The 26,486-nt window shown below is 52.1% G+C and overlaps 1 protein-coding gene across 3 annotated transcripts in view; it reads right to left on the reverse strand.

Annotated features, from left to right (window-relative positions):
- DPP6 (dipeptidyl peptidase like 6) overlaps positions 1-26,486 on the reverse strand; it is a 1,015,511-nt gene that overhangs the window by 9,490 nt on the left and 979,535 nt on the right. For all 3 annotated transcript variants that reach the window (XM_017957362.3, XM_009204279.4, XM_017957361.3), the window contains exons 18-21: positions 15,234-15,332; positions 10,645-10,714; positions 7,196-7,390; positions 2,684-2,738 (exon numbers count right to left, since the gene is read on the reverse strand). In XM_017957362.3, the coding sequence (XP_017812851.3) occupies positions 2,684-2,738; positions 7,196-7,390; positions 10,645-10,714; positions 15,234-15,332 (419 nt within the window). The remainder of the gene's footprint in view (positions 1-2,683; positions 2,739-7,195; positions 7,391-10,644; positions 10,715-15,233; positions 15,333-26,486) is intronic.

Here is a 26,486-nt window from a genome sequence, read left to right on the forward strand (position 1 = left end):
GAGCATGTGTGTGCGTATGTGAACATGTGTATGTGAGCATGTGTGAACATGTGCGTATGTGTGAGCATGTGTATGTCATTGTATGTGTGAGCAGGTGTATGTAATTGTGAGTGTATGAGCATGTGAGCATGTGTATGTAAGCATGTGTGAACATGTGTGTATGTGTGAACATGTGTATGTCATCGTGTGTATGTGTGAGCAGGTGTATGTAATTGTGTGAGTGTATGAGCATGTGAGCATGTGTATGTAATGTTTGAGCATGTATGTGTGAACATGTGTATGTAATCGTGTGTGTGAGCATGTGTGTATGTGCGAGCAAGTGTATGTAATTGTGTGTGTGAGTGTATGTGTATGTGTGCGTGCATGTGTATGGGTGAGCACATGTATGGGTGAGTGTGTGTATATGTGAACATGTGTATGTGAACGTGTGTGAGCATGTGTAGCATGTGTATATGTGAACATGTGTATGTGAACGTGTGTATGAGCATGTGTATGGGTGAGCATGTGTATGGGTGAGCATGCATGTGTATGTGACTCTGTGAGCATGTGTATGGGTGAGCATGTGTGTGTGAGCATGTGTATGTGTGAGCATGTGTGTGAGCATGTGTATGGGTGAGCATGCATGTGTATGTGAGTCTGTGAGCATGTGTGTTGGTGGGAGCATGGAGTGTAGAGAACCCAGGTACCTGACTGAGACCATGAAGCGCAAGTGATGCCAAACTCCCCCAGGACCAACCATTTATGGCCTGCATGATTGTTCCGGTGTGTTCCTTTAATAGGGCAGGGGCACCTTGTCTAATGACAATGAAAGAGGATTTTCACTTTCTACAAACAATATTTATTGTCAATGAACGCCACACGTCCTTACTTGTCATTCTCTGCTTTCTTTAAAACTCTCCCTGCAGGACCACGTTGTCTGCTTTGGTTTAAATGAGAGATGATCAATCTTCTGCAGGGGGGATTTTGGGTGTTGGGGGGAACCTGCAGAACATAATGCACAGTTGCCCCCTTGTTCCCCAGGTCACCTCTGGGTGCAGGGCAGCTGCTGCTCCCTGGGCTCTGTGTCCCAGGTCCTGTGATGCCTGACAAAGGCTGCAGCTGGATCACTGGGGCACGTGCGACAAAACAGAACGGACAGGCTGCAACATACCAAGCTGCTAAAAGGACTGATGCTTTATTCGTCGGAGGAGAAATACCATGTGGGGTCTACGGACCTCTATCTAAGGCTTGTTAAACCAGAAATGCTCATGCTCTGGAAAGAGGCCCAGGATCCACTGGGCAGAATGGCAAAGCAAAGATACCCAGCACGGAGCTTGGACACATGTCCTCAGCAGAACTCAGTGTGGGGGTACAGGGTGTGGGGGTGCATCAGTTGTGCTCTGACAGGTGCATGGGGTCCCCTTTCCCTTTGGCACAAGCTGCCTGTGCTTCCGGACCAACCGCCTGTTGAGAAAGCCTCTCTGTCCAGAAGTGAACTATGAAAGGCCCTGAGAGGGTGGGCTGTATGTAAGACACAGGAAGGAGACCAGGCCCTCAGGAGTGGCATCCATGTGCATTTGGGGCAGAGTGAGGACTGGAAAAGACTGACCATGGCCCAGGCTGCCTGCCTATCAGCTGCCAGTCTGCTGGGAAGTCACTTCCATGGGGGTGGGGAGAGGTGATGGCTACTGACACCCAGGTCACACCCACCAATGACCCAGTGGCTTCGGGCCTCACAGGCAGTGAGTGGACGTCTAGGCGCCTGGAATGCACCTCTAGGGCTCTGTGCCTGGGCTCTGAACAAGGAGAGAAGCCACCGGCCCTCCTCTTGGCTGCCTTACCTCCAGCAGGTAAGGAAGAGGTGTGGGAGGGCTCCTGCATCCCCTGCTTCTGGGAGCAGCCCACAGGGCAGGGCTGGGTCTCCAGTGCATGCTGGGCTCTGAGGTTTTGGAGGCGATGACGTAAGAGGCACTGTGCTGATTACTTGTCCAAGCCTTCACCGCGGGGGCGTCACGGCAAGGCCTCCTCGGCAGGGCCTGTGCTGAGGGTCACTCTCGGAGGGAGGGTCTGTGCTGCCCCATCTGTGTGCTGACCTTCTTGAGATCAAGAGGCCCCAGGTCTAGGCTAAGGAGAATGAGGGGCCAGGTACCAGAGCCATAGCAGGTGGCCGTGCAGGGACCTAACTCCAAACCGTGGGCCTCAGCTACAGCTGAACTGTCCCAGGCTATAGCCTTCTGACAAGGGCCACCAGTTGGGAGCGGCTCTGGTTTGAGAGTTCACTGCGCGACCCTCCCCACACCTGTCCTTCCGCCTAAGTAGACGTGGTAATTAATGTTGTTACTGCACATCAAGATATCCAGAAATAGATTCCTGCTTCCCTTCTTTCCTGGGCTACCATGCCAAGAGCTACAGCAGGCAGATGGGAGAAAAGTCATTAGGAACTTATTAGAGCTCTCCTGCGGGGACCTGGCTTCTCTTCTCTTTCCTTCCAGATAATGTAAAAAGAAACTTTGAAAAATGAGCTGATCCAATGAAACCTCCCACGGCTGGAATCACTAAGCACCCAGGCTCTTGCTTTAAAAAAAATAATTACTTGCTCACCAGCAGACCACAGACGTTCTCAATAAATCAGGATTAGGCCTGGGTAATGGTGCAGGCCACATTGGAACCGAGGGGTGTTCAGACCAGGGTGGCTCAGACTCACCTTCCCAAACACGGCCACGCGCGTCCTGTCGATGTACTGCTCCTTCAGCATCGTCCTGCGAGGTCGAAGAGGGGAGAGAGGGTTCAGTGCACATCCTGCTGGTCCTTTGTCTCCCTGTAGTCTAGAGCCATATTTTCCATCCATTTCAAGGATGAAAACCCCTCTTCAAATAAAAAGCAACCTTAGCATTCCAATATAATTATTTATTGCTTTTATTTATTTAGTGCCAAGTCAGTATGTTCACATTAAATATTCAAAGCACCCTTGCAGTAACTCTGTAGCACTTCCAGGTGTAGAAGCTTCTCGACCGTGAGCTGTTAATCCACAACTGCAGAGCCCCTCCTGGGAGACTCAGCCCCTGCTACATGGGGTCCATCTGCTGCTATTGGGCCCTCACCCAGAGCTGTGACTCCAAGCACGCGGGCTCTGGGATGAGCCTTAGGCGTTGGCAGGGATCTGTGGAGCTCTGGTTCTATGCTTCTGGGCTCAGAGTCAAGCCAGTGAGCCCCCATTCCACCTGCACAGCCCTCTGTTCCCAATTCCTGGGAGGAGGCCTCCGTCTTGCACCTGTTTGGCCACAGAGGGATTCTTCCCATGAGCTTCCTGCTACGGCCCAGCCTTGGCAGCACCCACTTGGTGCTCTGGGCCTCAGTGCTCTGGGCCAGTGCTGCCTGGGTCCCTGCCTCACCCTTGCTGGGACCTTGCCCCGCACCGTGGTCTTCTGCTTCCCCCACGAAGTGGCTGGGGTCCTTCCGGTTTCTGGACCTCGACCAGCAGCAGGACGCCTGCAGGCTGGGGGCTTGTCAGGTGGAAATTGTTGTCTGTCTGGATTTTACCTCAAGCTCAGCCATAATATCAAGTGTGGAGTTAGAGATATTTTTAGACATTTTCTAGTAAGGAGGAGAAAATATAATTTCTTTTCTCAACCCTTATGAGTTCCTGGTCGAGACACTCTCACTGTCCTGAAAATGAAAGTCAGATGAACAAGAGGAAAACCAGAAGAGGTTTCCTGGTGTGCACTGTGCCCTGCCCATGGCGGGGGCCTCAATTCCAGCGTCTCTCTCAAGGCAGTGGTTTAGGGGCCCTGCTCACGTAGTGTTTTAACAAAGAGCGATAACTCTCGGCATAGTGACCTGGCAAAGGAGAGAGCAGCTCCAGTCTTTTATTTATTTATTTATTTATTTGAGACAGAGTTTCTCTCGTTACCCAGGCTGGAGTCCAGTAGTGTGATCTAGGTTCACTGCAACCTCTGCCTCCCAGGTTTAAGCGATTCTCCTGCCTCAGCCTCCTGAGTAGCTAGGATTACAGGTGTGCACCACCACGCCCGGCTAATTTTTGTGTTTTTAGTAGAGATGGGGTTTCACCATATTGGCCAGGCTGGTCTTGGTTGAACTCCTGGCCTCAGATGATCTACCTGCCTGGGCCTCCCAAAGTGCTGGGATTATAGGTGTGAGCCACCACGCCTGGCCTCCAGTCTTTTAAAAGGAGGGAACCTGTGAGAAGGCAATACAATCTGCCCCCAGAGTCCCTGGCAACGGCGGGGGCCCTCTCTGGGCTGGTGAGCAGGTGCCGTCCCCAGGAAGGAAGGATGGATGTCCTGGTGTCTGGTAAACACAGGCAGAGGCAGAGACTCCCTGTGTTTTCAATGTCTTTCACTTAGCAGGTCTCAATATTTTGGGGAGAACTATTTTGGCTTCCTCCACTAGCTACGTGAACAAATGAATAAATAAAAATGAGGCATTTCTGTTGTTCCTTAGCACATGGTCCAGGGTGTCTGTGTGTATACACACAAGCACGTAGGATCCAAAAGAAAAAATGGTGAAGAAAATCCCAAGTTGAGCCCAGAGACAACCTGTCTCTGGGAGACAGGAGCCCACTGGACCCAGTCGGGGGTTTACACAGCTGCCCCCCACCATCCACAGGGGTGGGGCGAGCTCCCTGCCACAGCTCATCTCAGCTGCTTGTGGGAGGCTGGCCCCGTGGGCTCCTCGGTGAGGATATGGTGGCGGCAGACGGGGGAACTGTGGGAGGGGGAGGAGTCAGGCTAAGGCGTCAGCCTCATGATTTTAGCCTTCTGATAACATTGGGCTGTTTCCTTCTGATGAATGAAAATGCAGACCTCGTTCCTAAGGAGAGCCGAGGGAGGCTTTCTGTGGCTTAGCGCCGTTGGGCATCAGCTTCCTAAGAAAGTCTGCGCTTTGGCAGCGGCTCTAAGATTTGCCGTTGTCCACGTGCTCCCACTCTTGAGCGTTGGTGGTTTAGGAGCTGGCATTGTTGGCTCTTTTTCTGCAACAGGTTCTGCCTTGTTTTGGAGCAGATGCTTGAGCCCATTCCTTCCTTTTAGGGCACGATGTGTGTGAAACACCTTTGCCCTCTAATTCCTTTGCTCTTCGGGGAAGATGCCAGGCAGCGCCAAGTGTCGAAGGGGAGCCTGAGGGTGCTGCGACCTTCCCCTGGGCCTGCCCTTGATGGCGGAGAGGCCCCGGGCTTCCATACCTCCCTGGGAGGAGGTAGAGCAGGCGGGGAGAGGAAAGAGCAGGAGATGGCAGGGGAAGTCACGCACAAATGGAAAAGACCCAAAGGAGGAGGTCCGGGAAGCCAGGAGAGCCCTCCAGCCCTTACCCAGGAAGCCAGGCCCACTCCACTCCAGAGCACAGCCTGGGCTGGCTTCCGTGTCCTGGGAGTCCTCTGTGGCTGGCACTGCCGACTGCGGACCCAGCAGTCACCCACCCATCCTCCTTCCACACTGAACCCCAGCGTGCCCTTGTCACCCCACGTCCTCTGCTCAGGAGCTGGCCCCGCACTGGTGTCAGGTGGACCCACTTGGTCTCTGGGGAGCTGCCTGCACCTCTCTCACTCGTGGTACATTCTGGAATGGGCAGGGGAGGGCCGGGAGATGGAAGGAGAGGTTTGCTGTCTGCTTCTGGGGAGACTTTCCTTCCTTTCTGGAAGTTTCCAAAACTGTTCCCTCCCCAACCTGCTGGAGGTAGATGAAGCAGCATGGAGCCAGGTGCTACTGAGGGCCATCCATGAGCTGGGGGCTCGGCTTAGGATGAGGCCATCATGGCTGGTTGGGCGGAGAGACGGAGAGAGCCTGGGTCTTCGGTGACATTGTTGGTGTCTGGATTCATCAACCCTGAGGCCTGGCATCCCTATGTCTTTCATAGCAATATAGTTCCTTATTTGAGCGGGGTGTGTGTGTGTGCGTGCAAGCACACATGTGTTGTTGTAGTCATTGACTTCCAGGCAAAGGCATCCTGGCAGACACTCCTTCCCTGAGTATCTGAGTCCTGACAGCTTGCCTGCTCTGTATTTCCCACCTGCAACATGGGTTTCTGAAGCAATTGCTTTGTCTGCCATCACCTAGCTCATAGCTCCCTGGAGGGGTCCATTCATTCACACACTCACTGTTTTCCACTGAAAGACCATTTACTGAGTACATACCAGGGGCCATCAATCTTTTTCAAAATGAGAAGAAATGTTTTGATAGTCAGCTAAGTAAAAATTTTCAAACCACAGAGCACCCTGGTATAACAGGTACAGAGATGCCAGGTTTCCTGTCATCCTCCAGGCAATAAACGTGTACTGAGCTGGGCTCTGTGCTCCACCCGCCTCCTGTGCCCGGGCCCAGCCTCATGCTCCCCTGCCCGTGACGGTGCTGATCATGGTCACGGCGAGGGTTCCTGGTAGATGTGCTTCTCCCTGCCTTCTTGTCATTCCCAGAACCCGAGTCCACAGTCCGTTGAGTTGTTCCTGCAGCATCTCTAAGGGGTGAAGTTAGAGTAAGTGCTGCAGTCCTCTATGCCATCAGACTGTGAAAACTCTTCTATAAAATGAGCCTGAAGGCCAGCCGCAGCCTAGCACAGTGTCTTGATGTGTTTTCTTAGTTCCAGTGCAACAACAAGATTCAATAAGTCATTTGGAGCATCTGCCCCTTGGTGCTAAGCCTTTTTTTGTTTTCTGTGATGTCGGTTGCTCTTGCTGAGTTAGTGATAGGGATGCACAGGAATGACAGAACAAAAGCCTGCCCTTCCTCAGAGCCGGGGAGGGCATTCTGGCCCCACCTGGATGTGCATGGAGGTCCTGCTCTCAGTAATGACGGTGACCCATTTCCACGGATCCAGCCCCATTCATATTCCTTCCCTTTTTCTGTCCTTCCTTCCTGATCTCTTCTCGCCTCCCCTTGGGATAAATGGCAAAGACATGCATGGACACTGACCCAGGTCAGTGAGCACAGTGCAGAAAAGCCAAGCAGACCAAACTGGCAATTTCTAAGAAGACCCTTGTTTTAGTCAACTCAATAATCTACCCCGAAGTGGGAAAACTAGTTATAAACGTCGCTAGGAGAAGATTCCTAACAGTTTCCTTTGAAACTTGCTTTGGAATGGCCAAGAGTTTTTAGGTAAGAGCAAATTGCATGCAAAAAGCATTCCCACACTATGACTGCAGCACAGCCCCCATGAGGAGCCCTGTCCCCTCCCGGCCTCTCCTGCTTCCCGGGCAGGTGCTCACCGCACGGCCTCCATCTGGTCCTTCTCCTCCAGCAAGCCTAGCCGCCGCCTCACTTCGTGCAGGAGCTTGGTCCCTTGGAAGCCGCTGCCGCGGCCGTCACACTTTACCACCACCGCGCCGTGGCTGCTCACCATCACCGTCTCCCAGCTCACCTCGAACTTCTCAGACACGCTCTGGCTCCCCGGGGTGCCATCCCTGGAAAGAGAGTCCCGGGCTCAGCAGGCCTGCTGTGTGGTGGGTGGCGGCTGGTTTAGCAGCTGCCACATCAGATGACCCCCGTAAGGGATTTTACCCATGACCCGGCTGCCACATGCTCAACTCCATACCCCAGATTCTGCTGCCCTGGGCAGGTGAGCCAGGTGTTATCCATACCCCATAAGGCAAGGAGGAAGAGGAGACCTCCAAGAGCCTGGGGCTCCCAGGGCCATCCCTAAACACACCGGTACCGGGAGGGACAGCCACCAAAGGGCATCTATTTGGTGAGGGAAACAATAAAAACCCTCCCAACTTCTCCCTTTGCGGGGCTTTCCCTACATTGCAAGACGGTTTCTCTTTCCTGGGTTCTAGATGCCCCAGGCTGTGCCCCTCAGTACCCATCACAAGTGACAAGGCTGTGCTGACTCTAGCCACATCCCTGGCTTGAAGACGTGGTCTGTCTTTGTTAATTTCGAAGTAACAGCAAACCCGCCATATGGGTTGCCTTTCTCCCTCCCTCTCCTCGGGAGTCGAGAGCCATTGGCCCTGGGCAGTGTGGCCTCTGACCTGGGCTGGCAGCTCCCACTGTGCTCTCCTCCCAGATCCTCATTTGCTAGCCCGGCGCTGCTGGCTGAAAGGCATCCATGGTGGGACGTTTGGACCATGGGATTCGACCAGCGCCACAAACAGGGCTGCTTTCTTTTTCCTCAAACAGGGCTGTTCCCTCCCTCCCTTCTCTCCTTCCTTCCTTCTCTATTTTTTTATTTTGGTTTGAGACAGGGTCTCACTCTGTTGGCCAGGCTGGAGTGTAGTGGCACAATCTTGGTTCACTGCAGCCTTGACCTCTGGGGCTCAAGAAATCCTCCCACTTTTGCCTTCCAAAGAGCTGAGACCGCGGGCATGTGCCACCTTGCCTGGCTAATTAAAAGAAAAATCTGTCACTCTGTAGAGATGGGGTCTTGCTATGTTGTCCAGGCTGGGAACAGGGCCATTTTCTACGCAGGACTAGTTGTTCCTCATTGACCAGCATACTCATGGGTGTGGGGAGGTTTTTAAGTGATTTTCCCTCTTGCTGGGAAAAGCATGCACAGGAGAGAAAGCCAGCCCCAGGTCCAGCCTGCCTCCCTGGAACAGCAACAGGGAGCAGTGCCCCTCCTGCGAGTGGATCCAGCCAGGTGACGGCTCCGACCACCGGCACTGTCCCAGCTGTCCGCCAAGGACTGAGGAGTGGGGTGCGGGGGGCGGCAGGAGGAGCGGGCCAGGAGCGGCGCGCTGGAGTGCTGCATGCTTAGGGTCCTGGTCAGTCATGGCGCTGCTCTATGTGGAGGGTGTGTTTGTTTTCTTTTGGGTTTTGTAATTTGAAGCAGGGGCTCAGGGACTCCAGATCTCCTTGTTATCACATTTGATGTCACAGCGAGAAACAAACAAAAAGACACAGCCTCCAAGGAAAGCTTGCGAGGCCAGAGTGAGTGTGCGCCCAGCGGGTGGGGTTGCCTGGCCCTGTCCCAGCTCAGCAGAGCTCAGCTGTCTCCACCTGGCACAACCACTTTTACCTCTGAAGGGAAAGTGAATCGTTTTGTAAACTGAAAAGCTTTTGGGGATTTCCTTTAAGATCACTGAAGAAACCAGTGGGCAGGGGAAGAAAGCTGGTTCGGAAGTTGTTAGCATCCTGGAGAAAGTGGGGGAAATCTGGTTTCACCCCACGTGTGTGGGGTGTGTGGGTGCGTGTCTGTGGGGGGGTGGGGTGTGGATGTGTGGGAGTGTGGGTGTGTATAGATGTGTACGTGTGTGCATGTGTGTATACACATACGTGTGCATATTGGTGTGCACATGTGTGTGCTGCATGTGGCTACGTGTGCACACGTGTGTATGTGTGTGCATGTGTGTGTATGTCGGTGTATGTGTGCATGTGGGTGTGCATATGTGTGTTCTTATGCAGGTACGTGTGTGTGTGCGTGTGTGCACATGCGGGTATGTGTGTACATTGCGTGTGTCTGTGTGTGTGTGCGTGTGTGCACATGTGGGTATGTGTGGGCATGTGTGTGTGCCTGTGTGTGGGTGTGTGTGCGTGCAGGTGTATGTGGGCCTATGTGTGCATGTGGGTGTGCATATGTATGTGCTTATGTATGCAGGTGCATGTGTGCGTGTGGGTGTACATGCGTGTGTGCACATGTGGGTGTGTGTGCATGTGCGTGTGCCTGTGTGTGGATGCGTGTGTCTGCATGTGGGTGTGCATGCGTGGCTGCTGGGAAAGTGTGAAAGCAGTCCAGATATTAAGGAAAGTGGGTTAATTGCAAAACGGAATCAGCTATTGGAATCTGTGCCCTGGGGCGTTTCTATAATGGAACCTTTTTGCTATTTAGGGACTCAGCCCTCAGGAAGGGAGCCGGGCAAGACACCAGGGTTAATCAGCTCCATCAGGTTCCGGCGTTTACTCAGGGGGTCGCTGCACCGGCATCCCTAACACAGCCTGGCACAGGCCTCTGCTGCCGCCGGCTCTCCCGGGCTACAAGGGCTGCGGGAGTTTCTCCTGCTCCATGGTCTTGAAAAGACAGACCAGGAGGTGCACTGGGGCGTTTGCTCAATGGTCCGGGTGGCCCCCTCTGCGCTGCCTCCCCGTGCGGTGTGAGCATGTGGGCATCACCTCGACTCACGGCTGTCAGGCAGCATTTGAACCTATGCACAGGGCACTGGGCCGGCTCCTAGCACTGAGTTCCCTATCAGACCCAACATCTTCAACGCATTTACAGAGCACAAAAAATTGTTCTCAAAACCCAAACCGGAGGCTTCATTAATGAACACAAGAGCTGAAAAAATTCTTTGCTGGCGAAGAAAGAGCATTCAGGGCAGTGGCCAGAAATGCCAGCCAGTGAGACCCACGGGCTCAGGGTGCAGGTCCCAGGCTCCGGCCATCTTGTGTCTCTGTGTCTTGGGACCTGTCCCCTGCCTGCCTCCGGTGAGCCTGTCATGCAAGATGCCACTATGATGATCCCAGCAGCCTCCCTTTATAGTCACAGAAGCTGAGGCAGCCTGGGGAGAGGCGGTGGGTACATAGCACCCACTTTCTTTTAACCTCTGGGTGTCTCCACGAGTCCTAAAGAACCTGACATTGGGCTAAACGATCTTATGTTTTCAGTTTGCAACCATATCGTTTCTCCTGCTTATCTTTTCCTAAGAGTTCAATATTCATTTATCATGGGGGTCACAGAGCCCCAGAGCGAGCACCAGGGAAAGACAGACGTGACGATACTTACACCACCAGGAGCAGAGGGTAGTGGGTGGTGTCGGTGAAGGTTGCTGGCTTCAGGATCTGCATGGGCAGGTCTGGGGAGAAGCAGAGCACAGCATGGGTTAGGGGGCAACGCTGGCCATGGGGTATCGGGCATGCCCTTGGGTGACTGTGGGGGTGAGGGTGCTCTGGATCGGGCCTGAGGGGAAGCCCACAGGACAGAGACTGGCCCAGGGTTTTCATCCTGAGGACTCTGGCCTGCTGTGCAGCCTTGGGCAAGTCACCCAACCTGTGTGAAGTTTAATTTCTCTGAAGCTTCCATTCAGTCTTGCATATGGGAGCACACTGAATGCACAGAAGACTCAGTGGCCTGAGCACTTGCCAGCAGCAGAATTTCAGGCAGGGAAATATGGTGCCCTGAGAGGGGGCAGGCTGTCTGCAGCAACAAAGCATCTCTCAGCGTCTGATCGGGGATGCTGGGGATGGATATTTGGGAGCAGGGAGGCAGGGAGAGGAAGAGATAGAGTGTGGGATGAAACAGGGGGCCGCCTAGTGGGGAGAGGGTGCCGGCCCATGGCAGTGCCTCTGTGCAGAGCCAGGTGGCTCTGCAGGTCTCGCTGTTGGTAGGTTTGTGCTGGGTGGCTCTGTAGCTCTGCTGCAGCCACAGCTAGAGGACGCCAGGGAAGGATGGTACAGCCCACTGGATCCTGCGGCTACCAAGGTCACTGGATCTGGTTCTCAGCAGCGTGAAATCCAGTGGGTGAGGGAGACTGGGTAGGAACCAAACCTCAAAAACCTGCCTCACCAATTTCTTCTGCACCCCCCCCACCTCCCAACAAACCTTCCCATCCAAGTTGGAATTTATTTATTGATGTTAACTACGACCCAGATTACCAAAGGCACAGCAATTAAATTGGAATTAGCGGCTTTTCAATACAATTACTACACAGATACACTGCAGGCTTGGGAGGCTGGCTGGGCAGCCAGCTCTGACCTGGCGTCTCCTGACTGATTCGGGCTGAATGTTAATGGCTTGCAAATTGGCTCAATGGCCCAGGGACTAGCGGAGAGAGAGGCAGGCCTTGGACTTCATCATTTAAATTCCATAAAACATGGTCTGGGCTGCTCCCTGCCACTGATAAGCCCAAGGGCAGACCTTGGAAACCGGGTTCTGACTGGCTGAAAACATTTCAGGGGAGCCCTTCTGGAAGATGTCCTACTTTTCTAAAAGAAAAAAAAAAAAAAAAGAAAAGAAAAGCATTAGCCTCTGGTAGCACAAAATGGAAAAACAAAACCAAGCCAGGTCGGTAGGGCTGACATCTTTCAGATTTCCTGCGATCCCTAAGGGGGTCTTCCTGTTGCCGGGCTCATACAGGCGCCCCACATCCTCTCCTGGCATCTGTACCCACCTACCTTTCAAGGAAACCCCCTGCAGGACAGAGTGTGTGGCAAGGGTGGGGAAGCTGGCTTTGTGCTTCGAAAGGTCTTTTCTGCATTTCCTAAGAGGAAGGGATGACAGTCACACACCAGTGCTGCAGGCTTGGTAAGCGTTACTGGGACAGCAGTGGGTAGAGGGGGCTGGAGGGGGAGGCCAGGTCTAAGGAGCTCAGAAAGGAATCTCACCAGGGTGACGGCCTGGCTGCCAAGGCTGCTGAGGAGGCAGAACAGAGGAGCTTCAGAGACACGCCGGGGCAATGATGGTCTCTCCATTGGGCTGGGATAATATACACACAGTTCTTTTTTTTTTTTGAGATGGAGTCTCATTCTGTCACCCACGCTGGAGTACAGTGGTGCGATCTCAGCTCACTGCAACCTCCACCTCCTGGGTTCAAGTGATTCTCCTGCCTCAGCCTCCCCAGTAGCTGGGATTACAAGTGTGCACCACCACACCCAGCTAACTTTTGTATTTTTAGTAGAGACAGAGTTTCAGCATGTTGGCCAGGCTGGTCTTGAACTCCTGACCTCAAGTGATCCGCATGCCTCGGCCTCCCAAAGTGCTGGGATTACAGGCGTGAACCACTGCGACCGGCCAATACACACATTTCTTGGCCAAAGCAGATTGTCACAGCATCCATTTTTTGTTTATTTGTTTGTTTTTTGTTTTTTGAGAGAGAATCTCACTCTGTTGCCAAGGCTGGAGTGCACTGGTATGATCTCGGCTCACTACAACCTCTGCCTTCCAGGTTCAAGTGCCTCGGCCTCCCAAGTAAATGGGATTACAAGCACATGCCATCACGCCTGGCTAATTTTTGTATTTTTTTTGTAGAGATGGGGTTTTACCACGTTGGCCAGGCTTGTCTTGAACTCCTGACCTCAAGTGACCTGCCCTCCTTGGCTTCACAAAGTAATGGGAATACAGGCATAAGCCACCGTGCCCAACCCTTGTTTATAATTTTCTTGAGTTTCTCTTCTTCTTCCTCTAGGCTGGGCATGATGGCTGACACCTGTAATCTTGGGACTTTGGGGGGACTGAGGCAGGATTGCTTGAGCCCAGAAGTTCAAGACCAGTCTGGGCAATATAGTGAGACCCTGTCTCTACTAAAAAAAAAAAAAAAAAAAAAAAAAAAAAAAAAAGAAAGAATTAGTTGGGCATGGTGGCCTGCCTGTGGTCCCAGCTACTCAGGAGGCTGAGGTGGGAGGATCACTTGAGCTCAGGAGGTCAAGGCTACAGTAACCCAAGATTGTACCACTGCACTCCAGCCTGGGGAACAGAGTGAGACTCTGTCTCACACACAGACACACACAAAATTATTCTTTCTTCTAGTTCATTCCCTACTCATTTCCTTCATGCCCCTTTGCGTGGTGTGGTCACCTTCAGGGTATTTTTAAGAGAGAGAGCCTCTGGACATGTAAGTGTGTTGGGGGCGGGGGCGGGGGCGGATTTGAAGTGCATCAAAATTCCAGAATGTTCTGACTTTCAGAGGTGAACGCAATGTCCAGAAAAGTTCTGATAGAGCATAGCTTCCTATGGCCAAATGGCAGGGGCAGGATTTTTTGGCCTGGGCCTGTGGTGGGCTTCAGGGAGGGCGTGGCGAGGACGGGGGAGCAAGGGTCCCTGTGTAGGACCCACACCTGGGCTGTCCTGCAGGCTGGGACTCCAGGGCAGCCTCCAGACCCAGCCACAGTGAACTGCACTTGCTCTTGCCTAAGCCCCTAAGCCCCTCACGTTGCCCTCTTCTCTGGATTGCACTCTTGCCTCTTGTGAGCCCACCCGAGGTTGACTCCAGGGACCATGTTCAAATCCCACGTTCCGTGAGCATTCCCCACACGTCCCCAGCCCAGTCTCAGGCTCTTCTCTGAACTCTCGTGCTGTTTGCTTTCTGCGCTACGCAACGCAGCTTTGCAGCACGTACTGTTTAGGGGACCTGTTTTTGTTTCATGGGGTGAGCCTTGGTTCCTGCTCTTGGGAGCTGAATCTGTTAGGTGGTTGTGTCTCCTCCAAGCTGCTGAGCACAAGGGGGCTGCCAGCGAAGATGCCAGGCCCCAGGCGACACGCCACTGTCTAGTGTCGGGGAAGGGCAGACAAAGAGGTTCCAGAGACAGTCTGGGGATGGCAAAGGCAAGGTGTGTGGCTCCTCCCCGCTGCCCTTTCAGCTCTGTGTTACTTATCAGCCTCAACACGCTTTCCCCCAGAGCCCTGGAAACCTTCTCTTTCAACAAAGCGCTCCTGCAGTTACTATCAGGCAGTCAGAGTTCGCACAGGAGGGAAACCTGTTTTCAGCCTCGGGGGTGATGGGCAAGCGGTGTCTGCACTTCAAGGTTTGAAGTCTCAGTTATTTGACGCCAACCTACCACCAAAAGGCTGCTATGCATAGATGTGGGGAAGTCTGGAGGGGGGACAGAGTTCTGGGGGAAGACAGTGAAATCTGCTGTGGGCATTTTACACTTGGGGTTTCCAAGAGTAATGACCTGGTGGGCAGTTAGGACACGGGGCCAGCCGGGTTGACTTGGGAGCCAGCTGCGCAGAGGTGGGACTTGAGGCTTCCAGGCTCTGCCTCCCTCCTGGAGCTGTGAGTCCAGGTCCAGCTAATGCTGTGGGGGTGTTTAGTGCTTAGCAATGCCTAGCACAGAGTTAGTGCCCAGGAGAACTTACCGAATGACTGGAGGGACAGCTCAAGGAAAGAAGGGCACAGGCACAGAAAGGCAGAGTGAGAGGCGTTTCCTAGGAGGTAACAGCACTCAAACCTCCTCACGTAAACTCCGGCTGCAAGGACAGCCCTCATCAGCCCACCCTCCACCAGCTGATGAGGCAGGAAGGACTTCAGATGGCACAGAAAGGGAATTTCCAGAGGGAAGAGGTTTCTCTGGACGGTGTCTTGACACGGTCACCAAAGAAGGACAGCGTTGGAGTCTGCGATCTTGCTTTGAAGCAATTGTCAGCCTCTCAGGGAGAGAGATCCTGTGCTCTGCTTTTTTTCATTTTGTCACCAGAGTGAGCATCTTGGTTCTGAACACAAGACGCTCCATGCCAGAGGAGCTGCAGGACAGAGATACACCCCCGTGCTTGGGGAGCCTTCTGTGCACGGTGCCTGCTGCTGATGACTGCACTGTGTCCGAGCCCACGTTTTCTTTCTCTTTTTCATTCTTTTTAAAGGGGAAAAACGTAGTACTTACTATAATCATCAATCTCGATGTCCTTGTATTCCACTTTAGGCATCTGTCGGTCATTTATGGCCTTCTTGACATGTTCATTTGTTTCTAGGTCAAACATTTCTGAAAGAGAGGAAACAGGGACACGCTGAGATGCAAGGGTCACTCACGGAGGACCTCTGTGGGCCGTGGCTTTTCACGTGCGTAGACTGCTGCTTTCATCAGCCTCGGAGGTGGTTGTTACTATTTCTAGTGTACAGACCAAGAAACTGGGCATTAAAAAACATGCTCAAGTTAGGCACTCAAAAGCCTAGTCTCAAATCTGGGATTGGGGCGGATTAAAGATTCTCCCCACTGTCCTAGGCTCTCTCCTTTTCCCACCAGAGGTTTTTTTGTTCTCGGTGGGGTCACACGCACAGGTTTTGGTATGATTCTCCCCATGACTGCTGGTTTTAGGAAAACCTACACTACATATCTGTTAGGACAAATGGTTTTCCCAAAATTGTGGCCATAATAACCAGAAAAGGAAAGGAAGGTGGAAACTAGGGTGTCATCTTTATTAAATGTTCCCAGAAATAAAATGGATTCTGATCTCTCTCCTGAAACAGAAGATAAGCTGGTCTCTGGACAGACCTTAACTTCGATGACTATATTTGTGGACAGTGGAGTCGTGTGAGCCTCGCTCCACACGGTGGTGGGACTGGCTGTCCTCCCTCCATGGTAGAGACCAAAGTCAGTTCCACAGTGAGGCGCGGATGCACTGGACCTTTGTGCCTCAGGCTGCGACAGCGCACACACGTCCTCGTTATCTATTTCTTCAAATGCAAAGAAGTCCCCTGAGGAGCCCACTCTGTTCATCTACTGAAGTGGCCATTCTACTTCATTTCATCGTCTGATGTGTCATCAAAACCACCCAACTTCCTTTCTCCCTTCTCACACTAAGCCTACACATGGGGACAACTTGTGGTTTACTGTGAAAGAGAATTTTTCTGCAAGGAACTTTGCCTTTGGCTCGTCAGATCACTTTGAAGCAGCTGTAATTTGTGCATTTGTTTAGAGTAAACGAATGATCACAAACAATGCTAGAATGGATGTCCAATCACCCTCCCGTGTAACTCCCTTGGAAAGAAAAAAAATGCTGCTCTGAAGCTCTGCAGGTGGGCGCTTCTCCGGGGCAGCTGGAGGGCAAATGACTGCCCATCGCTAGGAGACTCTGGACGTGTGGCTTAGTGTGGAGAACATGGGGCTGTGGCTTTATTCAAGAACTGTGCCCAGCAGGCCTGGCAACCTTCTGTAGAGGAACAGAGGGATATGGAAGCTCCCAGTGCTTGTGAGGGGTAAATAAAATGAAAATGACTTGCGAGTTGCTGGACACATGTTTGAATATTTAGCTTTGATTACAAAATAAGGGGAGAAATGGTGACACTCGTTTTCAAACAGGTAGAGTTTTAACAAATCGGACGTTAGACCACCACTGGGAAAGATTCCGAACACCATGTAGCACGCAAGAAACGTGTCCCTTGCAGACAGCAGGAAACACAGCTGCGTCTGCAAGGGCTGTCTGCAGTGGTGAAGTCCAAGGGAAGCCCAAGTAGACTTGACCTTGACTCTGAGACCCAGAGACCTGGCTGCAGAAGTGGCGTGCTCTCCCTCGCAGTCATGCACGTGAGTTAGGGGAGTGCACTCCACGCCAAGGCGCCTGCATGCCCCCGCGCCAGCTTCACAGCCTCAGCCCACGTTCCTAATGGATTGGGGGCAGCACTCATTGGTGTTGACTGGTGTTGGACTCATTGAGTCCAAATGCCTTCAGCCCTTAATGCAATGCTCCAGGCACACGCTTAGGTGAGAGGAGTTGGTTTATGAGACAGTGACTGCATATCCTTCATGTTCTATTCACAGTTACAGGAAAGGAAGACTAGCAGGGAGCGCAGCTGGGTAATGAAGAGAACAGCATTTCCCAAGCTCTTTGCTGCCCCAGGGCCTTTGCGCGTGCTGCCCTGTGTTTGAAATCTTCCTTGCTAGCTCCTTCTCCTCCATCAACACAAGCGTCAGCTCCTCCAAGAGGGGCCTGACCACCCTATCTCAGGCACCCGTCAAAATGAAAGTTTAGGTCATTTTCCTGGCTGCAAATCCTTCTCCCTAACCCCTGCCAAGGTATCCGTGTTCAGTCCCATCCCAGGGACAAAATGCACTAGTTTTGAGTACCCTGGGTAGATGGGTTTGTGGAAAATCAATTCGTTTCTTGGAAATTAAGCATCTTTAGATGGTAACGTGTCTGGGTTTCCACCCAAGTCTTTCTCCTTGTTCCCATGTGACCCCAGGAAACTAAACAGGACTGAGAGGTCCTCCTGAGTGTCTCAGGAAGCTACAAAAGTCCCCCAGGCTCAGACCTCTCGAATGGCAAGAGTTGGAAAAACCAAGGCCGGACTGTCAACCAGTGTTTCCCACATGGCACAGACCCGAGAACCCAAAGCAAACTGCATTATATTGATGGGAAAGTTTCTGATGTTTAGAAGACTAATGATGTGCCTAAGTTAATTCACTGGACTCTGGGACTATGAGGCAATCCATCCATACTCTCCAAACTCCAGCTGATTGGAGGAGACCCGTGCCTGGATCTCACGAGGTCATCTCGATGCTTCAGCTGTAACCCTTGGAGAACCTGTGATCTTTGCTGCTCTGACTGCTGACATGATCATCCCAGGTGGAAAACAGGTGAGGAACTTGGGGTGTGCAAATGTGGGTCAAATGATAGAAGTGACAACCCATGTAGGTCAGGGGAATTGGCAGGAGCAAAGGTAGAAAGACCCTCTACCAACGAGAACAGAGATGGGCTTCTTGCTGCCAGTTAGCTTCTGCTTCTGGGTCCCAGAAAGGGCTTCAGCTGGGGGGTCTGCTGGTGGCAAGAGCCTGTCTGGATGACTAAATCTCAAAATGAGAGAAAATGCAGACAGACCCTCTCACAGTTGGTTAAAGGTCTTGTCTCCGTATGTACGCATGTGACTTTGATATTTCAGGTGTCACTGTACGATCTCAAATGCTGATCACGAAGGCGAAAGTTAAACTCAGGGAGCAATGTTGTTCTGCTACCCTCTGAGTCAAGCTGGCCTAGAGCTAACGGGAACACAGGCGGGCCACCAAACCCCCGTTACCAGTTTCTGGATCTGAGAGTTCTGGTTTCCTGTGGGAACACACCACGTTCTGATCGCTCACGGACTACACGGGCTGCACGTGAATACCTCGTTCCTCTCTATTGAAATCCCACCCTTCACAGGAAAGCACCAAAGCAACAGACTATTAAATTTAGTTAAATATTAGATTTCTCATTTAATGATTGCCCACACAACTGGTTTTATCAGCAGAGAGCTGACTGTCCCACAGGGGACTTGAGTTAAGCCATTTTATTTGTTCCCATAATTGCATTCAAAGAGGGCAGGAGCTCAGCAGAGAAATAAGAAAAGATTGGCATATTCCCTGAAGGACTCTTCTTTTGACTTCAGGGCAGTGGGGACCTCCAGTCTGGAGCATACAAATGGCCACTCCTTAATTAAATGTGAGCCCCCTCTAATATTTGGTGGAATTAGCTATTATCAGATCTGGACACCGTGAGACCGCAGAGACTCATGCCTGCTCACGAGGCTGCTTCCCTCGCTGCGCCCCGTGGGCAGGTCGTGGTGTAGCTGTGCACTGTTGCAAGACATGCTTCCAAGTGGCCCAGCAGGTTCAGGGGATTGGTGGAATCACCACTGTGCTAAATTTTGGAAAATTGGTGACCAGATCTAATGAAAACCAATAGGCAACGGATCTAAGAGAGGAGGAGAGCAGCCCCTTCCCTTTCTCACATTTCCACAAGAAGTAAAACTGCAGGATGGTGTCTGCCACCGGAGGCTTAGGTAGAAGCCTCTTCGCCATCTCCCTGTTGGCTTGGCCTGACTTCCCCTGCCTGGGTTTTCTGTGCCTTTCTAGTCCAGGCCTCTCCTGCCCTATTTCTGCTCACTCCTCACATGCACCTTCCCCTGCGGCCATCAGTAAGACCCCTCTCTGCCCCGCCTCGCCCCCTCCCTGTGCTCTTGCGGCTGCCAGCTGCCCACCCCAGGGCTGCGCCATCAGTCACATTCGAAGACCAGATTCAGGCCCAGAGCATGACTGCTGTTTAAACTTACTCACCTTCACTGGATATCTCTTTTCTTTGAGCTCCATTTTTGTTTTTTGAGACAGGGTCTTGCACCCAGGTTGGAGTGCAGTGGTAAAATCATAACTCACTGCAGCCTCGAACTCCTGGGCTCAAGCAATCCTCCCACCTTGGCCTCCCGAGTGGCTGGGACTACAGGCATACGCCACCATACCCGGCTGAATTTTGTAATTTTTGCAGAGGTAGGGTCTCACTATGTTGCCCAGGCTAGTCTCAAACTCCTGGACTCAAGAGATCTTCCTCGCTGGGTGCAGTGGCTCACACCTGTCATCCCAACTCCATCTCTACAAAATATCAAAATAAAAAAATCCAGGCATGGTCTTCCTCGCTGGGTGCAGTGGCTCACACCTGTCATCCCAACTCCATCTCTACAAAATATCAAAATAAAAAAATCCAGGCATGGTGGCACACACCTGTGGTCCCAGTTACTCAGGAGGCTGAAGTGGGAGGACAGCTTGAGCCCTGGAGGTCGAGGCGGCAGTGGGAGGATGGCTTGAGCCACGATTGCACCACTGCCCTGGAGCCTAGGTGACAGAGCAAGACACCATCTCAAAAAAAAAAAAAAAAAAAAAAAAAAATCCCATGAAAGGATTGTAGAATCTTGGGGCCAAGATGCTAAATATTACATTTCTTAAAATCATATTGTCCTTCCTTCCACATATACATGCAGTCATCAACAGAGACATGCTTTATGAACAAAATAGAAGAGACAAAGGAAAGGGTTCGGGTGTGGTGGCTCATGTCTGTAATCCCAATGCTTTGGGAGGCCAAGGCAGGAGGATCACTTGAGTCCAGGAGTCTGAGGCCAGCCTGGGCAACATAGGGAGAACTGATCTCTCCAAAGGAAAATGTAAAAATTAGCCAGGCATGGTGATGCATGCCTGTAGTCCCAGCTACTCGTGGGACTGAGGTGGGAGGATTGCTTGAGCCCAGGAGGTCAAAAAAGAAAAAGAGGTCCTCCCACCTTGGTCTCCCAAAATGTTGGGATTACAGATGTGAGCCACAGCACCCAGCCTCTTTTCTCTGAACTCCAAATGTTGAGTTGTGAGAGTCAGTGTGACACAGTTTGGGCAACTGTTGTGCTTTTTGCCATATCTTTTTTCCTCCAGTCAGATTTTAAGCAAATTGAGGGCAGGGTCCCAGTAGGTGGCATTTATTTTTGGTCCTTCTAGCATCACACTAGGCCCCTGGCAGGCGTTCAATGCCAGAGGAGTCGTGCATTGAATGGACTCGTGTGTGTGTCTCCCAGCCCACAGATGAGTGGGTGCAGTGGCTGGCACAGTGCCCAGCCCGGAGGTGCTCCTCGAGGCACTGAGAGCTGCTGGGTGGCAGTGAAGCCCAGCTCTCCTCCCGCATTAGGTAGTAGAGAGGAAGAAGCACCTGTAGACATCCTGCAGGGTGTGCAGCTCCGAGCGGGGCTTGCTTTCCACTCTGTATTAGCCAAATGCCAGCTCGCCCACCCAAGATGCTGGACTGAAGACTAACACGTTCCGACAGCAAATCTGCAAACACTCCACTCGCCAGGACAGCTGCTCACGTGTGCACCCCTATGGGTCCAGAAGATTTCAAGCACAGACACATGGCGGGATTCGGGAGACCAGTTCCCAGGCTCTCCGCATTCATAGGAGCCTACTGGCAAATGTGCTGAGAATGGACATGCCTGATTCGCTCCAAGGAGCTGCTCCTTTCCTGTGCCTCCTTCATCATGGCCTACACAGGCGTCTCGAGGGCAAGGAAGGCCTTGGAGCCCCCACGTCTGTCCCTGGGGCATCTTGCACACAGGTGGGCCCCACATGAAGGATGAAGGACTACCGAGGCTGAGTTCACTAAGAGAATCCCACCCGGCCCAGTAATGGGTAAGAGCCCCCAGCAACGTGGTCGGCTTGTCATCCTTTGATTTTAACAAAACCGAAGGGGAATCTCACTGAGCTCAAAATCAATAGATCATTAAAAATAATCCTTAATGACAGAGAATGGATGGGCCACAATGTTTTGGCATATAGGTCAGGAGTTCAGAGAAAATGGCGCTGCTATAACAAGACTCCTCTCTGTCAATTTATTTATTTACATGAGCACATTTTCAGAGATTCTACAGAAACAAAAAAAAAGCAACCACCAAAAGCAGGGACAGAACTACGAGCGCACACGTTTCTGACAAGGTCTTCTCTGGAAATGAGTCAGGTGCGCTCATGAGCTGAGTGAAAAACCACCATGCCCAGCTTGCTGAGAGATGCATTTCAGGGCAATCGTAACGTTTTATGTCCAACAATTATCCAAGTATGTAAAGTATCCTAATTGCTTGGATGTGAGCAAGTGATAATTATGATGATAATTCCATCCAACAAGCAATGATTATGGTCTTATGGTCACTGGAAATTCAAAAGAAAAAACCTTTACAAGATTTCCAAGATTCAATGACATTAGGACAGAATTCTGGGGTGATGGGCCAACAAACGGAATGTAAATATCAGCTCGAGGAGGAAAAGGAAGGATGTAAAGCTAAGAAGAACTTGTTCCAGAAACATTTAACTGGGCGGTGGTAGGTATCAAATTGCCACAATACTTAGATATCACAGGATTATGTAATTTATTTTAAAATAAAATACAATATGCTAAAAACTTATTCTGTATAGTTTTGAGTTAACGAGAAAAACTTTAGGTGACAACTTAAAAATATGTATGGGATACATGATTTCTCAAAAATTCTCTTAGGGATTTCATGAGCAAAACTACTTGAGGACTGAGGGCCCAGTTTCCTCTGTCTTGGCCTGACTTGGCAAGGTCCCCTCACATAAAGGCCACTTTATAATGAGACTTTCTTTGGCAACCAAATTGCTCCTTAAAATATTTGAAAGCTGTGGGTCTTAGGTACAAACTTGTCCGATGCAGCTGTGTTAAGACATAGGGCTGAAGTTAGGCATCAGGCTGCTTTTGAAATGACAGGCTTTCTTCTTCTTCTTTTTTTTTTTTTTTTGAGACGGAGTCTTTGCTCTGTAGCCCGGGCTGGAGTGCAGTGGCCGGATCTCAGCTCACTGCAAGCTCCGCCTCCCGGGTTTGTGCCATTCTCCTGCCTCAGCCTCCCGAGTAGCTGGGACTACAGGCGCCCGCCACCTCGCCCGGCTAGTTTTTTGTATTTTTAGTAGAGACGGGGTTTCACCGTGTTAGCCAGGATGGTCTCGATCTCCTGACCTCATGATCCGCCCGTCTCGGCCTCCCAAAGTGCTGGGATTACAGGCTTGAGCCACCGCGCCCGGCCTCTTCTTCTTTTTTTTTTTTTTTTTAACATTTACTTTCCTTTATCTTTTTACATTTTTAGTCCTTTTGGTTCTGCCCCATATGATCTGTAGGAAAGAGCTGGCTTTTGCCTCTGGGTCTGAGACGGGTTTGTGCACTTGCTGGACGGCCCCAGCCTCGGTGGTGGCTCCATGGCTGTGATGGGGCAGCTGCCCGCTGTGTCCCGGCTGCTGTTTCTGAGAACCAGAGCTCTGCCCAGCTGGCCTGCAGGGTGAGAGGCATGAGGACCTACTCTCCAGACACCCACCCAGTCACCTGCTGCTGCACCCAAGGAGGCAGCAGAGCTGTTCCTTCTTCTTTTTTTTTTTTTTTTTTTGAGACGGAGTCTCGATGGTCTCGATTTCCTGACCTTGTGATCCACCCGTCTCAGCCTCCCAAAGTGCTGGAATTATACGTGTGAGCCACCGCACCCGGCCAGGGCTGTTTCTTCTTTGTTAGGACTAGACAAGACCCACGTTTTAAGGGCCACAGGCTGTAGGATTCTGCACGATGCTTCGCCACCCTTGGCAAGTGCCACACCTCCCCAGACTGGATTGAGACGGCAGCTCTTCGGGCCCTTTCCAGTTGCATCTCTCCCTGCAGGTCCTGTAGAGGCAGCCCCTCATTGGAGGCCCCCGAGCTGGTCCAGACTCTCATCCTCTCCACCTCGGACCCCGGCAGCCCTCCCGTCTGCAACCTCGGGCCCTTCCATCCATTCGCTGCATGGTGACAAGAAGCTTTTAGAGAGGGACGTCTGACAGTGCTCCTCCTGGGACCTGCAGGATGGCAGGCAAACTCCTTGGCATGTAGTGTGCCAGTGACGCATGGGCCCTCTGGAATGCCATGCTCCTGATGTCTCCCTGTGTGTGGGCGCCCCGTGCTTGATGGAAGGGGAGCTGTGGGCACAGCCTCAACAGTCTAGGAGGGGGTCCCTCAGGGAGAAGGTAGGGCAGGGGCAGGGGTGCTCCCAGCAGCACGTGTGCAAGAACAGAGACTGGAAGCCTACTGCATCCGGCGCTGCTTCATGGACCCACCTGGGCACCACCGGTGGTAGGGGCTGGTTTTGCTTTCTTATAAAAACCCAAATGAAGAAGGTAGGAGGGAGAGAAACCTAACTTTTGATGCCATAAAGGAGTGGGAACCAGGCTACCTAGTGATCCCAAGCTCCCACACGCGCTTGCGGGACGCCGTGGGGTGCTATCAGCCAGCGCAGCCAGCTTCGACCCCGCCACACGCACGCTTTCTCTGCACGGCTGTGGGGCTGCACTGCAAGCCACACGGTGATTCTGACTCCCACACGTGGAGTTGGCATCCCCGTCTCTAAGTGGGCCTGCCTTTCATATTTACATTAAAGCCCGCAACGTATTCACTATGATTTTGTTGGCTTTTTATCCCAATACCTAAGTTGTTTGAATATCCAGGCACCCAATGAGTATAGGTTGGTCCCAACCATAATTACCTTCTTAAGGAAACAGCTTTTAAATAATTCAGAGTCACATCTGTGAACACCCCGCAGGCTCTGTTTGTAGATAAGATTTTCTAAAGAGGAAAAAAGTCAGATAGTCCCAGGGTGGTTTTGGGGTCAGTTGGGGAGAGGAGGAGAAAGGACAAAGAATTCTGAAACAGTAATTTCAAATTTCATAGCAGGGCTGGAAGAGGATAGTGTGATGGAGTCGGGTCCCAGCCTGCCAGAGCCCCCCTTGCTAGCTGATGCCCAGCGCTGAGGCTTTGCGCTGTAACGGAACGTGGGCCACACCTCGGCTGCTGGTCAGAGCATCACATTCAGGAACCGGCTCTCTGAGACCTCCTGCCTTTCCCTGCCCAGCTGTAGGCCCCGCTTTCCTGGCTCAGCCCCACAGGGCGGGTTGGAAGCGCTGCTGCTTTGCACACTGTTCACTACAGGCGTGAGCTGCAAATGCCCGTGCTGGCATGGCCTCACCAGGGCTGATCTCAACCGGGGTGATTTTTTGACCAGCAGCTCAGTGGTCACAGAGGCTGCTGCTGTGAGCACGCTTCCCAGGTGGCAGCGACGTGAAGGCCAGGAGATCCTGGGTTTCGCCCTTTGTCAGACATCTGGTATCAGCCCCCAGCCCACAGTCAAGAGCGCCTGCTTGGAAGTCAGATAAGACAAGAGTCTAGGCCTTGCCCTGAAGTTTGCTGTGGATCTCGGATGAATTATTGAACCTTATAGGGTTGGTACAAGGAAGGGACTGGTGCTGTGCAGAGAGCCCAGAACTGCTGCTATGATTACATTCAAAAGAGAATAATGAATGGTCAGCCAAGGGCTGCTGCCTGGGGGGCTAAGAGGCTGGCATTAGAGGGTGAAGTTCAAGGGCTGAGCCCTCCCAGTGCATGGAGTATGACCCCAGCCTGTGCATGGAGGCTGAGCTGCTGCAGGAAGCAGAGCCCTTAATTCCACGGGGCCCCCCACTGGTTTAAGAGCCATCAGGTCCTGAGGAGCATCTCTTCCCTGCGACATGGAAGGCTTCTCAGAGCAGGAGACGGTGCCGTGTTGCACGCTCACCCCAGAGCTGGCTCGGATGGGCCCTGGGGGTGGTGTACAGGCGGAGAAGGTGCTGAGAACGAGCTGCAGGTGTGACTGCTTCCGCCTCCCCAGACTCATCTCAATGGGCGTGCAGGCCGGGCATCACTCTGGATTTGCAGTTGTCCTTCAGACCGCCTGAGGGCAGGTGGCTGAGCAGCGCTGTGCAATGACCGTCTGTCTGGAAGAACAGGCTCTGTTGGAGCCTCACTGCTTGGGTCCGAGATGCAACTCCACTGCTTTTGCTTCCTCGCTGTGTGCATGTGGCCCAATCACCTAAGCTGCTGTGCCTCAGTTTCCTTAGCTGACAAGTGGGGATGATAGCAGTTCCCGCCTCACAGGCTGTTGTGACGATGAAATGAGCTAAAGTATGTAAAGTATTTGCACAGCACCCATCCCGGAGCAAGTGCTTGATAAATGCTGACTGGGGCCACTATTGTTACTACCATGGTTCCCTGTCACCTCTAGCCTTACTCTGGCCCCCTGATCAGAACATGGTTGTCTGAGACGTTCAGGATGGAGCATCAAATGGAACAAGTACAAATGGTATGGGGTTCTGCAGAATCCTAATGATGCAGAACCGCGAGCCAGCTGAGTGTTCGGATGAAACAGGCATCTGCAGGGATGGGTAATTTACTGCTTGCCTTTGTGTTGCTCCTGGAAGTCTTCCAGTGGCCTTTTCAGTCATAAAAGAGGACAACTGATCTCAAGCTTACCTGAGGCCCAAAGGCTGGTGTGTGAAGTGCTGGCCTGACAATGGCTTTGTTGCCTGCCTGAGATGCACATCCACCTGCAAACCTCATGCTGTGGACCCTGCATCTACTACAGAGGCCATGAGGAGTCTCTGACGTGGTCCAACCACACCGCGAACAAGATGCTGCTGGAACTGGGGGCCTGGAAGCACCAGGCACCTGCCTCCTCACCCAGGATGCATCAATTTGACAGACAAAATGAAAGCTCAGTGCATTTTGTTTGGGGAGGATGCAGCTGGGTTGGAGACGGGCTGGGAAGCACCGCAAGAGGACATCAGACCTATCAAAAGGTAAACACACTGAAGAAGCCCCACACGCCTCCCACGGCAAACACCTGTAGGTTAGAACTCAGGGCTGGGTTTGGCACTTTACCAGGGCCTGCCATACTCGGCTCTTATTTCCCAGGTGGACCCGAAGTCATTCGTGCAGCTACGATGTACCAACCCTCAGGGACTGCCATGCAAGGATGGGATTTCAGGCAGTTTTATCTAGGCACAGGGAAAAAGCAGGTGTTCAGG

The sequence above is a fragment of the Papio anubis genome, chromosome 4 (assembly GCF_008728515.1).
Source record: "Papio anubis isolate 15944 chromosome 4, Panubis1.0, whole genome shotgun sequence".
Lineage (NCBI taxonomy): Eukaryota > Metazoa > Chordata > Mammalia > Primates > Cercopithecidae > Papio > Papio anubis.